We start from the raw sequence: 16,438 nt of genomic DNA on the forward strand, positions 1-16,438 counted from the left end.
AAAACTAGAAGCATTTTCTCTATTCATCCCACGTGAACATGTGGGAGTCGGATGTAAAACCCAGTATGTTGACATATATAATATGGGGCATTGTCGAAATGATGCCCGGATGAACGTATGGAATTCCATATTGAAACACGTACTTTATGGGGCAAGCCGCTTACGATTATACCAACGTATGAGCATCCTCTATGAATGCGAGTGTGTTTCCGTACATTATATGGAGGGCAAGCTCCATATGATACATGCGAACATGCGGGTTTTTAAATGGGGGCCCTGTATGTTCATATGAGAGTATTGGATATGGGGCCTATGTTTATTTTTTCTTTGCTTTCGATTAAGCGGTGCAGTCAGGTTAATAACTTAGCTCCCTGCTGTTACTGTGTGACAGGATGCCAAACTACGTGAAGAAACTACGGGACAGGAAAGAACGTTGTTGTTGTTTACATGTCTTTATTCACATTTTTTGTCTTTAAGTGGCTGCGGTGAATTGGTTTGTGAAATGGCGGGGGTTAAAAGGTAAGAAAGACAGTGCTAGGGGAGGCTTGATTATCTACATGAGGTGTGGTGCTTTCGCTAATATTCTCGAGATGAAGAAGCCTGGTCCCAATGGCTGGAGCCTCAGTGTCATCCAAGAATTCGTACACTGACCGCCAGAGCTCGTTGGTGGTCGCAACACTGCTGTGTCTCTGTAGTGCCCAAGTCTCTAGGGAGGTTGGTCGCCATTCCGTTGGGAGCGAAGCAAGGGCCCTTTTCCTGGGGCCACAATACAGTGGGCAGTCGCATATTAAGTGTTCCGAGTTCCGCCCGGGTGTTGCAGGGGCTGCAGATAGCCGCACGCGAACGTTCTAGGCCACGAGGGTCTTCCTTTCTGCGAAAACGCTGCACGACGAAGGGAGTCAGGAGGATGCCAGTCTGTACCTGCCGGAGCAGAACCTGCTGCCGACGAGAAACAGCCTCGGAGGGAAAGGGAGGAATGTCCATGGATGTAGTGAGGAGATGGCTGTGCCTGCGGCGCTAGGCTCCGGCTATTGCTTCTATGAGATCGTACCAATGACTGTGTATTCCCGTGTCCTCAGGTACGTTGTTCAGTAATTGTTCTGGCGGTTTCAAGTGCGCGGATAGTAGCGTGGCGCGAGCCAGTCGGCGAGCCCCTTCATTTCCTGGTATACCCGTGTGGCCCGGGATCCAGTGTAACGGAAAATCATGACCTTGCTCACGCAGGCGATGCCCGTGGAGGCGGAGTTGTTGGACCACAGCACTGGTTGTACGTGTGTCCTAAAGGCATTTTGAGAGTCCGTAAACACTCTGTAGTGGTGCTTAGCATCTGTTGGAAATTTGTTAGCCGTGTGTTCAGCATGCTTGGCAAAGTCTAGGATGTCATGCAGTTCTGCCGTAGAGCTGTGAACGACATCTCTCGTGCGGTGGAATTTACCGCCCCATTCGGTTGCTTCCATATTTGTACACGCCGTAGTGAGCATTGGCTCCTCCTCTGGTCCTCCGATAGAAACATCCACATAGACTATACGGCACCTGCCAGAGGGGTCGTTGCCCTCGCGTAGTTGGTGTGCATACTTTTCATGGCGTTTGGCGTGGGCCTCTCTCCTTGGCGATTGATCTTGTCCCATGTTCCTCGGCAGTGGCTTGGGGTCCGCAATTGGTACGCGCCCACAAGGAGGCACGTACCAATTGCGTACCAATGTGTGTGCAAGCGCCGGAAGGTTAGAGATGACATGCCCAATCTTAACCAAAGTGGCCCTTCCTGCGTTTGTGGACTTGAGGCGTGTCACGTGAGTATGCTCGTACGTTGAAATAAGGTCAGCAATGCCACCCAAAACACAGCAACTCTTGAGTGCAGGGAGTGGCCTGTATTTTGGCAGTCCTGTAATTACTCTCCTTGCGTCGTTGTTGAGGCGTTCCAGCGTACGTAACTGTGTCCGAGTGACGGAGTGAAAAGAGGCGCCGTACAGGATGTGATAAAGTGCGTCATTTGTTTTTCTTTAACGCCCCTCGTACGCTTGGCAATCCTCCGGAACATTTGGGTGGCCTGCTTGGTGACCTTTAGAGTTTGGTTGAACCACGTTGTGGAGATACCATGCTCGTCCAAGAACAGCCGAGTAGCAGGTCAGAACATTGGTTCATGCCGACCTCTCAGTTTTTCTATCATAAATAAATACCTCCTCCTCGTCCAAAGACATTCCGAGTATACGGATGACCCGCTTCCTGAGAATGGGTGTCTGTACGATCGGGAGATGGACGATGGCTTTTTCCTCGTCCTTCGACTTTGACTTTTTGCCACCATGAATAACGACAAACTCGGTGTTCTCCGGCGCTAGCGTGAGCCCTATGTCCCTCGTGAAGCTCTCCATGTTATTTAACGCTTTGTGCAGGGCCTCCTCTTGTTCTCCCAGGGATCTTCGCGTAGTCGACAACGTCGCATCATCTGCGTAAATAGCATGCTCAATGCTTGTTATTTTCTCTAGTTTCGCAGGAAGAGCTGCTAAGACGATGTTAAATAATGTTGGGGAGATGAAGGCTCCCTATGGGACTCCAACCCCGTTATGATGATAGGAGCTGAGGTCGCTGCCTACTTGATACTTGAACTTGAAACGTTCTATCCTGCAGGAACGCGGCAATAAAGTTTTGCATTTCGCCTTTCATGCATATTTCTTGTGTCGCCTGTATGATAGAGGTGTGGGGAAGGCTACCGAAAGCTTTCCTGACGTCCACCTCAACAACCATGCGAGGACATGAGGACGAGGTATCGAGCATGTTTTCTTTTAGAAGGAGCATAATATGCTCAGTAGAAAGACCAGGCCGGAATACGTGATGAGTGCGAGGCTACAGACAATTTACGTCCAACCACCATACTATACTTGCGTTCCCCGTGCTCTCCAAAAGTTTTCAGAGACATGGCGCGGGAGAAACTGGTCTTAAATTTCCCAGGCATTTCGGTGGGTTGCTCAGTTTCGGAATAGGCTTGTCAATCGAATGGCGCCGTTCTTGTGGGGGAGTTCTTTCTTTCTATATATGGTTAAGCTCCATCAGGAGAGCAAATTTGCATCCTTCGGTAAAGTTTTTAATCTGCGCTGCCGTGATTCCATCAACCCCTGGCATTCCGTGGGTGTTCATTCTGCGTAAGGAGTCTTCGAGCTGGCTGGCGGTGAAGATCGTCGTGTCCGTCTTGGGCATCGTTCCTCGCATAGGTTCTATTTATGGTACTATTTGACAGGGGAAAGAAACATGTTTGCCGCTATTTCTGCGAGTTCAGCATCGGCTATGCCTTCATTCAAGGCCACACTGGCTGCGCCGTCCAAGGTTTTACGATGCCCAACAAGAGTTCTCAATATAGCCCACGCCCTTTGATTTGGTCGATCCATTGATTTGTTCGCACACCTGCATCCACCGCTCGAAAGCTAGCACTCCCGTATACTTGTCGATTTCCTCTTGTAAAGAGCGTAGTTTAGTTCGTAGTGTCCGGGGGCGCCCCTTCGCTCGATAGGAAGACAAAAATCTGAGCCAGCGGTTCCACAGACTCGGGAGCTGCCTATCCGGATCTGGTTGGTCCTGAGAAACCTGCAGCGTCTTAGTTGCTGTGCGCTTGGCACGCGTCATAGCCTGCGCTAAGGAGACAATATTATTAATTGGACCGTTTTCTTCTAGCACCGTCCGATATTTCTTCCAGTACGTAATCGTACAATCTCGCTTGTACGACTACGGGCGGCTCGTGGAGCCATTTGTTCTTACAGCGATGGCAAGTGGAAGATGGTCACTGCCAAGAGGGTCCTCTAGAAGTTTCCATTGGCAGGTTCTGGGTCTCGAGGAGCAATCTGGCATCGTGTTTGCTTGCCTTGTGTACTGTCCGAGCGCCATACGTGATTGCGGCAGATTAAGGAGCGCTGATCCATAATGGTCAAACTCTTCCATTATACTACGGCCGAGTGGGCTGCACTCATTATAGTTCCAGGCTATGTGTTGAGCCTTGAAGTCTCCACAGATTAGCATTGTATCCTTGGGATAGATCTTCCGGAAATGTTGTATGTAGCTGAAGTCTACAGAGGCGCGCTTAGTCTTCCTTTGTGCGTTTTCTGGACACATGTAGAAGGGAAAAACCATTATTATTCTTTCGGGCGTGAGTTGAATCCGGTATCCAGTAAAATTAGCAATATTCGAACATCAGGGCTCAGTGTCGAGCTTTGTGTGAATGAGTCTTCGATCCACATACACAGCAGTGCACGCAGGTGTGTCGGTGTCTTCGGGAAAGCCACAGCTCTCGTAGCATGGTAAGTGTGGCACGAAGCAGTTCACCTCCTGCAATGCCAGGACGGCGGGTCGGAGACTGTTATGCGATGCCCCCAGCATACAATCATGTCCGCTTTTATCTTCTTGAGGGAGCGGCAGTCCCATTGAATCAGGGTTGGGATAGCTCCCTCCCCCTCCCCCCCGCTACCCACAATCCCGATCGTGACTGCGAACATGAGTGATGAGCGGAGCTATGTTGTGTGTGAGCCATTTGCGTCGGCGCTGTCTGCACATACATCAGTATTAACTGATGCGGCGGTGGTAAGACCTGCGAAGGAGAGCGGTCCATTGAGCATTAGACGTTCCATGACGGTGCGAATGCATGTTTCGATAACTCGTTCTGTCATCGTTTGTATTCTTAACGTGATGTTGTGCTCCATTTGTGCCAGGCGTACAGAGAAGATAGCGTCTTAATCAGACTGAATTTATGGTTTTGGCTGCCTTTCTAGCAGCTTATTCTGGATCTGTTTGAGTACACCGACAGTGAGAGATCGAAAGGTGGTTTCGTGGGCTTGTCCGTGAACATGTGCACCTTAATTTGCTAGGAGTGAAGCGGGAACAGACTGACCTGTAATTCTGGCGTGACTCGCTTTCGCTTGTTCCAACGCTTCGCTGTTAGCCAGCTTGACAACATTACCCAAGGTAATGTTGTCAAGCTGTTGTCAGCTTGCCGTGGTCAGCTTGCCGTGGTCGTAATGCGGTTTCTTTTCCCGCGGCACCGCAGGAGCTGGTGGAGTGCGAGGAGGCCCAGTGTAAATGTTGTGGATCATGGTCACTGTCTTTTCAGGGCGCTCATGAACTTGCAGTTGTGACTTAATTAACTTCTGGCTTGGCTTCTGAGGGCGTTTTGACTTCACGCGCAACTGTTTGTTGATCTTTATGCACTGGGAGCAGTCTGGAGCCGTTGCAAGGTGTCCACCCCCGCAATTGCGGCATTTCGACTCCTGGTTGGGAAAGACCTCGTTACTGCCATGTTACTTTCCGACAAATGTGGCACAACGCGGGCTGTCAAAATCGGGGCAATGCTGCTTTCCGTGTCTTAATTTGTGGCACGTCGCACAAGCGTAGACCTGCGACTTGAACGGGTAGACTGGTATCGTGAAATACTTGGGCACGATGTTGTGTGGAAGGCTGGTCCCGCTAAAAGTGACTACAGCTGTGCCTCTCTTCCTAATCGGGCGACAGCTGGCAATGTCGCATTTTCCGCAGTGCATGTTCATCATAAGCTGATCGGCACTCATTTCCCCTGCCTTGCGGACAATGCTTCAGATTTGATCCCTCTGTATGGTCTCGTATGCTTGAAATGCAGTTGACTTGCCATTTATTGAAAGTTGTATTAAAGTCAGAAGTGCGCCTTGCGTGTCACGATCATAGGTGTAAACTGCTATTTGATTACTCCTGTCCAAGTATTTGATCTCAACGATCGGATCAGCTTCCTTTCGATGCGTTGAGGGAGCGTTGTGAATGTGATTCCAGATTGTCTCATCGATAACAATGAAATTTTAATCAATGCTTCTACATGGCTCTTGAGGTTTTAGGATATCAGTGTGTGCGTATAAAGGGCCTTGCACATGCTCGTTCGCTTGTTTCTTCCCTGGATCGCGGCCTTTATATGTGACGGTCTTCTACGCTCCTTGTTCGCTGTCATCTTTATGAGCGGCCGCCGAATCCGGGTGAAACGCCTTAAAGCCCGGCGTCGCGTTGTCGGTGTAGCGAGAGACGCCATGACAAAACGCGGCTTTCTGTTTAGCTGCTGCAGCATCTATGGCTGCAGGTTCAGCAATTGCGGACAGCGTTTCCCATGCGCGTTTCTCCCCATGCTTGGCGGTGGGTACAACGACTAGTTTTCAGACGAGTAAATAATCGGGCTTGCCTTTGCTATCAATTGGTGGCTCAAGATCAGCAAGCGCAGCGAAATGATTCACGTCTGGACGCAGCGACGTCTTCCTCGAAGCGGTGGTGTCTACCATGGCGTCAGTCGAGATGCACGTTAGGGTTAGCGCATCCTCTGGCGTGAGGGTGTCTTCAAACTGCTGTAACTCCATGTCCTCGGGTAATGGAACGTCGAACGCTGCCTCCGCATCATCCATGGCCACGGTGTACGCGACTTTTGGGCCCTAAGGCCCAAATTAACAGAAGGAAGGCATTGACTGTCGGAGACGAAAAGACGCACCTCCGTTCGCTTCGACCACCTGGTGGCGAGTGCCTAGGAAATAACGTCTTTCCTATCTAGTGGTTTCTTCACATCATTTCGCGTCCTGTCACATCCGGATAACTAAGTGAATCAAACCGCCCAACCAACATGAAATCTTGTTAAACGATAGTGTTATCTGATTTCATATAACGCTTCGCGCAGCAAAAGCAGCCACGTTCAAGAAAAGACAGCTTCAGAGATACGCTGGTTGCGCAATGCTGTCTGTCTAACGTTCTAACGCAACGCTATTCTTTACAGCTGAACAAGGTCAAGACTGGGCAGGCTGGGCAAGCGCTCCTGGGCTGGCTGTGAGGTATGTGGTGACAAGATATGACAATTGTTGTCGGCCTGCAATCGCAGACGCTGTCGTACCATCGTCCTCAGTGCCGAGCATTTGTTGTCATCGTACTGTATTCTTCGTTGTTGTCATTCACGGCATGTGATTGTTATCGCGTCGTTAACTGCCCCGTGCCTGGCGAGCCTTGAGCCGTTTAATCATTATACTCGGTGATAACCTAACAATTGTAAACGAGCTCCTCCCACAAGAACGCAGACACCAGGCCTTTAGCTCTGCAAGAGAGCCGAGCTTGCTGGTGTCCGCTCACAGGTTAATTACTTTTCTCTGCTAATGTAAATGCTAGGCTAATCCGAAAATAAAAGCTAGTTGTTTCAAGCTAAGATGTTAACTATGGCGAAACAGTGATATCAAGATCACTCATTAAGTTTTTCATAGACTTTCAGATTTCATCCCGAAACCTGAAATAAAACACCGAAGTGCATGACTGAAGTCAGGCAAATACGCGAACGAAATTGACTGGCGCATCTGTGCACTTTGTGTATTGGTTTTAAGTTTCACACCGCACACCCGCGAGCAAAAGTATACGGCCCACAAGGTAACTGAAGAAAAGGAATTTCTTCGTAATTAACAAACATAAACTGTAATTGACGAGTACGCTGAAAAGTTCGCAATGCAAAGTTTGGATTGCAGTCCTCAAGTTCAAGTTGCGTTCACAGGCAGAGAAAAAAAAAAAAGAACGGCTTGATCCCGCACCTCCTGGTCCGTATACTTTTGCTCACGGGCGTACATGATTATAATCATGCAGTTCTGAGGTTGTCACTGTCTATAGTTTAAATGAGTGAAGGCTGTCGCAGGTGTATTTCAACTCGCTTACCTCCAATGAAACCACTAATAATACAACACGATGATTGCATCACATGAACGCTCGCGCGCGCGCGGAGCTCAAAATGCGCTTCAGTAGTGCAGCCCGGAACACCTGCGCGATTCAAAAGCGGCGTACATCGGGATCAGCTTCCCCACTTTATTAGATATTGTTCGCAGAAGCCCGTCTCGGGGAGACTCACGTCGCTGGCACGTATATGCTAGCGCATTAGTCAACGTTGACTTATCTGCGATAACGAGCTCAGCTTCCCGCTGTGCGCCTCAGATGCGCACACCGATGTGTTCCATAAAGCTTGCTCTTCCACTAGAATGGATCCCGCGCGCCGGAGCACGCTTCAGTAGCGTTCGCTTCTCTAGCGCCACAAAGCCTTCGTTAGAGTCGGCTGCTCCACAATAACGAACATCGTGCGGAGAAGCCAGCCTTTTGTTTTACCGGCGATCTGGGCATGGGACATCGGCTACAGTAATCGTACGCAGCAAAAAAAAAAAAAAAAAAAAAAAGAAAAAAAGAAAAAAAAAGAAAAAAAAAGGAAAAGAAACCGTTGTTGGCGGCGCAGAAATAAGAGCTAGCGCAGAGTGCGGAATGCTCCCGATGATTAACACCCTCGTTAAAGAATTTTGGCGGGACAGGACGCTCGTGTAGCATGCACTGGATTCTTCAGCGTCAACTCAAGTTCAGTGACCGATTGTGGTTATTTTCAGTTCGACTCATTTTTTTTTTTTTTGATGCGGCACGTTGTAACCGTGGCATTGTGTGCGGCTGCGAGACGCGAAAACCATTGGATACGCTGTGACGCAAGCATGTAATACGCATACCTCTTCCATCTTCTTATCCCACTCGCGACGCACTTTCTGCGCCTGGCGCTCGGTCTGTCCCAGGTTGCCTTCGAGCAGGCGCAGCTTCTGAGTCAGCTCCTGTAGCTGCTCCTCGACCAGCTCGCGTCCTTCGGGCAGTTCGGGGATGGCCCGGGGTTGCGACTTCTTGCTCGGCTTCCGCAGCTGCCTCTGCAGGGTCTCCACCTGGGGTCAACGATTGCGTTCTTTCAAACAATGCTTCAAAAGTACAGTCCGCGCCATTATTATGGTCGAAGGGCGATTTCTGCCCTCGTGCTCAGGAAACCGCCGCGTAAAACATTTTCTTCTTTATTTCAGCCCAGGAACGATGAAATTAGCCGCTTTAATCAAATGACGAAAATGACGAAAAAGAAATGACGAAAATTGTACTGAATTGCCCAGCCTTGCGGCATTCAGGCAGCCGTGTTTCCAATGCAATCCCATTTGGAGCAGTACATAATGAAAATCAAACTGCGCACAATGGATGTGATGATAATGATAATATTGATGACAATTTTCATTCGATTTACCTTTGAAATGCTGCGGTGACAAATAGTCACCCAGCCTCTTTGAGCTAGTCAGGTTTTACGGCATCTACTGCAGTCCAGTATTTTGCCTATCCCTCTTCGATCTTCTCACTCCTCATTAAAACCTATACTTATATATTGCGCAGTTATCTATGCCTGTAATGGTCCCGTCTCTAATAATCGCTTCCCTGCTCTTTTTCCCCACCAATGCTCGAAACGACTTTTGCTTATCTCGGCCGCTGACCAGATACTATCGGCTGTGAATTCTAGCGCTTCTAGAAGGTGGAAGTTCCTTGCGTTTCTTACTGGGCAAATATCTTGTAAGTAAGAGTGACGAGTGTCACCAGCTAGTGTCAAGGTTGCAACTAGAAGCGCTGTCACGGATACGCTGGCCATTGGTTCACACTGCGAGGTATGTTTCCGCATGACAATTATATTCGCCGCCGGATATATTAGTACCAATTGCGGTGACGACTGTTCTCGTAAGCGATAAAGAAAAGGTTAACGGAAATGTGCTGTTCCATCTCACATTGGCGGTGTTCCAACATTCTAAAAAAAATAATAACGACGAGAGGAGCATAAGGAATACAAAGTGACTTGAGCTATATTGCTAGAACTTGGATAAAATTCTTGCGCAAGCGGACAGCGACAAAAGGGAAACGTACACACGACGACGCACTGTCAACAATTTAGGCTTGGGGAAGTCGTCCATGTATACTACATGCGAAACCGTGCGACTCCCTGTCAGAATGTCATAGCGCTCCTTCAAAAAAAAAAAAAGTTTCACCTTTCCACTTGATAGTCTGTGCTTCTGTAATTTCAAGTACGTCCTTACCTCGGTGTCTGGCAAGAAGAAGCGCAATCAGTGAAGGAATGTGTGCATTCACATTCTTGATAATGAACAGACTGATGAGCACCACGGTGATCCCTTACTTTTAATCTATGTTCTCTTAAGCTGTTATTAAGACATCGTCCAGATTGTCCTATGTATTTGCTACCACGTGACAATGACCTGCCACTGAAACGGTTTCGATGCCTCTTCGAACAACCGAGCACAGCTTTGCGGCAAGTTTTGGACAAACGGCAACTTTGCTTAGTTGATCAGGCGCTGAAAAGACTATACCATTGTTCTTTCCCGACTGCCAATCATCTTAAGACAGTGGGCCGCCCTATGTAGGTAGGGCATGACGGCGACATTCCTTTTAACTGGTGTCTGTTTCTTTGATGTATTTTGATTGTCACTTTCTGTATATGATCTCTTTACAAAACACGCTGCTACGGATATATGCAAGGCCTTCCGTTAGCCTGCTGCGGTCAAACGTTCATATTGTTTCCTCAAGTTTGTATGGAACTTACGATGAAACGACTTATTTATGGCATTGCCGAGACATTAGCTGGTCGTACTCATTTCTTGCAAGTTTGAAACGAGCTGAATTGTGCAGTAACACGGTCTCATTGGCTCTGGACTGAGCTGATAAGCCATCGTGGTGTCTGCGTCTCGATTTTGACCCTGTATGATTATCCAAGTTTGCATATCAACAAGACCAACTCACCGCGATGCTTCGTTATCAGCAGTTCAGCAATCTTGGCAAACTGGCTGACTTAGCATATCGATTTCAGAGTAGTTCGGCTTCCTTAATATTTATGCTGTTGTTAGACGTCCTTTCTTAATTCGTTTTCTTCAATTTTTCGGGTTAATAACGGCGCACGATTAGAAGTCAAACAGAGGAGCCTGGTGTGCTCATGGTTGATACGGACTCTGAGAATATAAACAGCGTAAGTGTAGTCTCTTACGGAGGAATTACTGCCGTAACGTCAACACGAACTCAGCTATTCGGCGGCAAGAAGTGGGCTTTACGATCTTATATGCGCTTGCTTTGGAATAACAAGCCGGGGTTGCCAAAACAGGGGAACGCTTGGCTTCGAGCACCACTGGAAAGTCAACCACTCGTTCGGGAGTCAACGTCTCCTTCGTATGTGTCTATGCGCAGTTTGAGCGGGCCTTAGCCCGTTTTGTGTTTAGTCTAGCCTGAACCAGCCCGAGCAGTGCGAAAAGGAACATTCAGGAAGAGACAAAACTACACTGATACGAAACGCAAAAAGCTACGCCTGAGCTTTTCTCTTGCCGGATTCCTCTGGCCGGATATTCTGCGTTGGAAGAAGGGTAAGAGGGAAAGAAAGAGGGACATGAAGCGTGACGATGACGACACAAGTAAGATGCAAAAACACGTGACAAGCAAGTCTACTCAAAGCCTAGTGTCCTGGCCGGTGCTTCTTAAGGAAGTCAAGTAAGGCCTGCGCTGCCCAAAAACTACATTTCCAGGCGCGCCAAGGGCCCAACATAACTTCCTCCGACAGAAATTGGCTGTCGAGGCACGCAATATCCACAGTCAACTTCAGTCGCTCTTCCACGTACTGAGGGCATTCACACGGCACGTGCCCTGTAGCCTCAAGCACCTGACGCAGCCCGCGGCACGGAGACTAGGTGCGTCGCACTGAGTGGACACACCAACGCGCGACTGCCACCTCCAGCCTTATATATATTTCTGGCTTTATCTTATGTATGCCCCCCCCCCTTACATATTACCTCAACAGTGGCCCATGAGGGTTACTATATGATGATGAAGAGGAAGAAGAAGAAACCTGTGCAGAAGAGTGGCACAGATGCGCTGGATTTTTGGTGATGGCGTAAATTTTATGTTGGGGTTCAACCTAAGGAGACGTTTGCGGCGACTTCCCGGATGGTGCCAGTGCTTTCATGTCGCTTTTCTTATGTAATTGAGAGAAGGCAGTTAGCTTTCGCTCTTGAAAACTAAATTCTGAGCAATGATATGAACATTGAAATTTGCACTGCACAGCAGCTCCACATGTGCCGAGCATGAAGCTATCCTAAAGGCGCATTAGACGAACTCGAGAACAGTTTTGAAAGAGAAATAGTGTTTTAAAGCAGATGTGTTGTTCGTCGGCGCCCAAACGAAACCACCAATGAAGTAAATTTAAAGATTCCATGACGTTTTCATTCATTTGAAATTGCTTTCTGAAATAAAAGGCCACAAATGTCGTTAGGATTAGATATTGCTTATGTTCGAACGCAGTGGATTTGTTTTCTTTTATTGAGTAACACCTTGTGTGGTATCTAGCAGGCGATGTCGAATACCGTGATGTCATTGAGGAGCTGGTGCAGGATTTTGAAGCTGGCATCCACACCAGTCTCGTTCTCGCTTCCTTCGTGGCTTATACAAAACCTCGACGCACAGTGAAGGCCGACACATTAATATGAAGTGGGATATTACTCACTAGATTCCTGTTGAATAATGTTTACGAGGTTCAACAAGACGACTACTCAATGGATATTCACAGATGAGCTTTGGAAACGTACCACCACAGGAGTAATCGGTGCTTGTAGAGCTATACCATGATCTTTCGTTTATCACTCATGGATGTTTGGTGACCATATGAATTCGACGTACAAACATGACTAGACGGCACTCAGGCTAGGTAAAGGTCACGCGTGGACGCCACATTACTTGTGGTATCTGTACAATTGCAACCTTGTGTCGCGTTACTAGCATATGGCAACAACGTGGGATGTTCCTAGTACATAGTGACAAAACGTGGAATGTTCTCATTATTTGTACTTCTTTACTGCCTAAACTTTCTCTCTTTATTAGTGTGCAGTTATCTATCATTAGCAACAGTTTTTGGGGGCACTTAAGAACACCAAGTACCCATTTCGTCTCTGGTAACAAAGAGACTCTTCTGGCAAATCAGTTCTGCGGAAGTCCGCAAGATGGAGGAAAGTATATGAAAGGGACAAAATTGTCATTAAACGACTCTTTTTGTGCACGTTTCCTCGTTTACCGAACTGCGTCTGTCCCATACTCTCATTTGACTCTCCCCTGTGTCTTCCTTTGCTCCTGGGCCCGGGACTTGTTCGTAATATTTCACTCTCTTCGGTCTGTCTAAGTGTTTTTTCAGCTTTGTTTGCTGAAAGTTCGCACAACAACGTGCCCAGCACACAGCAGTGCTACAGTTCGCTTTTCCTGTGCTGGGGAGTAGCCGGAGCCACTAAAGGCGCCAACCTCTCCTTTAATTACATAAAAAAATAAAACAACTAATCTCGATTTTAACCATGCGTAAAATACAAGCTCGAGCGTTAATAAGTGTGTCCGGTGTTATTTTGTAGTCAAAGCGGCCAGCCAGCTCGGGCCAGGTGCACGTGAAAGCCGTAACCTATCTTGTCTTCCTCATGTTTTTTTTTTTTTTTTACGTGTCCAGAACCGTTCAGGCCATCTTATGATACGGCTCCTTATTACAGTTAGTCTTGTTCTCTTGCGCTTCCTGCAGCTACTCTGGCACGAAACGAGCGCGGTAAAGGTTCCACTGCATCCATCTTATGTAAAACACCGCCATTGCTTTCACTCGTCCCTTTCCATCCGTTCAAGTTAAAGTAAACCAGCGCTGGAAGATTGTTTCTTGGCGCGCTTCCATTTTCTTGCTATTTTGTTTCCTTAAAAAGCACCAGATTCTGGAAAGCTTGAGATGCAATGCACACCCAGAAGTTTAGCGTAGCGCCCGAATATAAAGGATTCAGTTAAATGATAAAGGATAAAGAACACACACACGCAAAAAAGAAAGAAACAAAGGACTGTAAAGTGTGAAAATACCGCCAGTCAATCAAAGCGGTTCGAGTAGAGTAGCGGCCAGGAAATTTTCGGACGGGTTAGCCAAACAACGGCTTAGAATGCGGGGCACCGTCTAACCCCCCCCCCCCCTCCCCTCCATACACACACAAAGAATGATCCATATCCAATGCACTTGTCAGAATCTAAGCGAACCGAAGCTTTAGTGACGTGCTTCATTAGAAACTAATGGCGATGCGTACAAATGCGTTTACTCTACACAGCGAAGCTGTTAGCCTCTCGGTGGTCGACGTTTTTCATGTCCGTCCGTGAATAAAGTTATTATCAGCAATGGCTTATATCCCACTAAGCAAGCAAGAATGTCCAGAAAGAACAAAAATTATCCTTCGCGAACAAAACTTATCATCATCAGCAACGGCTCATGCCCCCAACAAAAATGTATTGGTCCATCCCCCTCGTAATCCAGAGGCTACAAGCACTCAGCGTGGTGAAGCCAATAGTGCATACATTCATTGGGATCACAGATGCAACGTACAGAACAGCGTGCCTTTCAATAAAGAACATGCTCAAAACAAGCATCTATCACCATCACCCATGGCGCATACCTCCGTAAACAAGCAAATAATTCAATGGCTCATACTCCCGTAAATAAGCCAAAAATGCAATGGGTCATACCCATTGCACGGAGCAGACACGTCTCTCACATCGGCTCCGTCTTTTTCGATGTTCCGCTGGCTAATTTTTCGAGGTACGACGATTTCAAGCACATCATCAGATTCGTGAAGTTGCCCAGACTCGACTGATACGAAGTTTCGAGGTGGGAACCAATTTTTGACAATTTTATTGGACTTTCTCTGTTCATCTCACTACGTGCGGAGCTGACCCTAGCGAGGAGCAGGGCCCATTAGGCCTTGCCGGCCTACGTGCCAGGGCGACATGGCAGACTCCCGTATGGAAGAGGAAGAGGACAACAACGAGGAAGATTTCGGTTGGCATGTGGCTACCGGACGACGATCCCGTGCTGGAAAGAAGAGCAGCAACGCGGCGAACGCGACGCCAAGTACCTCACAAGCGTCCGGCGGAGACGCCGCTACCGGTGGCAGCAAGGGACCCGCCACCAACACCGGCTCGATCAAGTACCGTATAGTCAAGGCCTCAAGGATGCCCCAACTGCCCGAGGAGCATCGGAAAATTATAATCAGGCCACGAGGAGGACTAAACTTGAGCAAAGTAAGTACCACCGCTATTGGAACTGCAGTGATCGAGGCTTCAGGCCTAACGGCAGAGCAAGCAAGTGAAGACATGGTGTGCCCCAACTTCACGCAAAATATCGTGGTGGTGAGCACGCCTGAACCAGACCATGCGGCAAGGTACGTGAGAATGAAGTCTTTCAAAATCGTGGACACGGAGTACGAGGTCAGTGCGTACGAGACGGCCCCGCACGCCACGTGCAAAGGGGTGATTAGACAAGTCGACATCAGGGACTCCCAGTCTACTATCACAAGGAATATCGTGCATGAGCGCAACCCGCTCGCTTTGGCCGCAAAGCGCATCAAGACGTCGGGCTCAGTCATCGTCCTCTTCGATGGACTGAAAGTGCCAAACTTTGTGCGCTACGGGCCGACCTTGTTGAGATGTTATCTCTACAGGAAACAATTTGATGTGTGCTTTACTTGTGGTAGGGTAGGACACCGCTCGGACGTGTGCCCCACGCCGGACTCTGTTCAGTGTAGAGGGTGTGGAGCCCCCAACCCACGAGCGGACCACGTTTGCACGCCCAAGTGCAAGTTCTGTGGAGGAGACCATCCCACCGGAGACAAGACGTGCAAGCAGAGATTTCAAACACCCTATGTGGTACGAGCTCGCCGAAGGGAACGTGCCCGGTCACGATCGGCCACGAGGGAGAGAAGCCGCTCCAAGTCGGGAGGATCGCAGGTGCAAAGGGAACGCGCCCGGTCGCGATCGGCCGCGAGGGAGAGAAGCCGCTCCAAGTCGGGAGGACCGCAGGCGCGCTTAGAAGATGGAACACCTGGTGCCAAGCCGACAGTTGGGACCGCCTGGGCGGATAAAGTCAAAGGTACGGTGCGAATCGTTGGTGGCGCCACTACGCCGGCGGTGACTGAAAGCAATGATGCCAGAATAGAACAGTTGATTAGGGAGGTAAATTCTTTGCGTAAAGCTAATGAAGAGCTGACCAAACAGGTAGCAGAACTGAAAAAGAAGGCACAGCCGAGCACTGCCAGCGTAGCAGTAGCCCGACCAGTAGGTCAACGCAACGAACCAAGCGAGGGAGATAACTCCCCCGCCCCGAAAAAAAGAGCAGTAAGCCCCGAAACTGACTCGGTTTTCTCAGTCCTCAGCGAGCTGAAAGAGGTAATCAAAGAAATTAGAGAGACGACGGAAAGGACTAACTTTAAAGTGGATAAACTATGGAAATGGAGGTTAACGGCCGAACAGCGATTCAAGAAACTCGAAACGAAATGCGACGACGACGAATTCTTGCCGTCAGAATCAGAAAGCGTAAAATCGCTCTCCGGAACGTCAGGGGGCGCTCCAAAGAGATCGATCGCGGGTAACAGCAAAATTAACCCATTCAATAATCATGGATAGTGCCCACAGTTTTAGTGTGTGGCAGTGGAATTGTCGCGGATTCCACAACAAAAAGGCATCGCTGCGCCAATTAATTAGATCGATGGGGGTCAAACCAAAAGTAATTATGCTGCAGGAAACTTTAGCGGACGAAGTAAAGCTAACCGGG

The 16,438-nt window shown here is 48.5% G+C and overlaps 1 protein-coding gene across 1 annotated transcript in view; it reads right to left on the minus strand.

Annotated features, from left to right (window-relative positions):
• Positions 1 to 16,438, minus strand: part of LOC142575616 (uncharacterized) — a 234,759-nt gene that overhangs the window by 7,151 nt on the left and 211,170 nt on the right. Inside the window, exon 7 of the mRNA XM_075685116.1 lies at positions 8,493 to 8,696. Coding sequence (XP_075541231.1) covers positions 8,493 to 8,696 — 204 coding nt within the window. The remainder of the gene's footprint in view (positions 1 to 8,492; positions 8,697 to 16,438) is intronic.

The sequence above is a fragment of the Dermacentor variabilis genome, chromosome 3 (assembly GCF_050947875.1).
Source record: "Dermacentor variabilis isolate Ectoservices chromosome 3, ASM5094787v1, whole genome shotgun sequence".
Taxonomy (NCBI): domain Eukaryota; kingdom Metazoa; phylum Arthropoda; class Arachnida; order Ixodida; family Ixodidae; genus Dermacentor; species Dermacentor variabilis.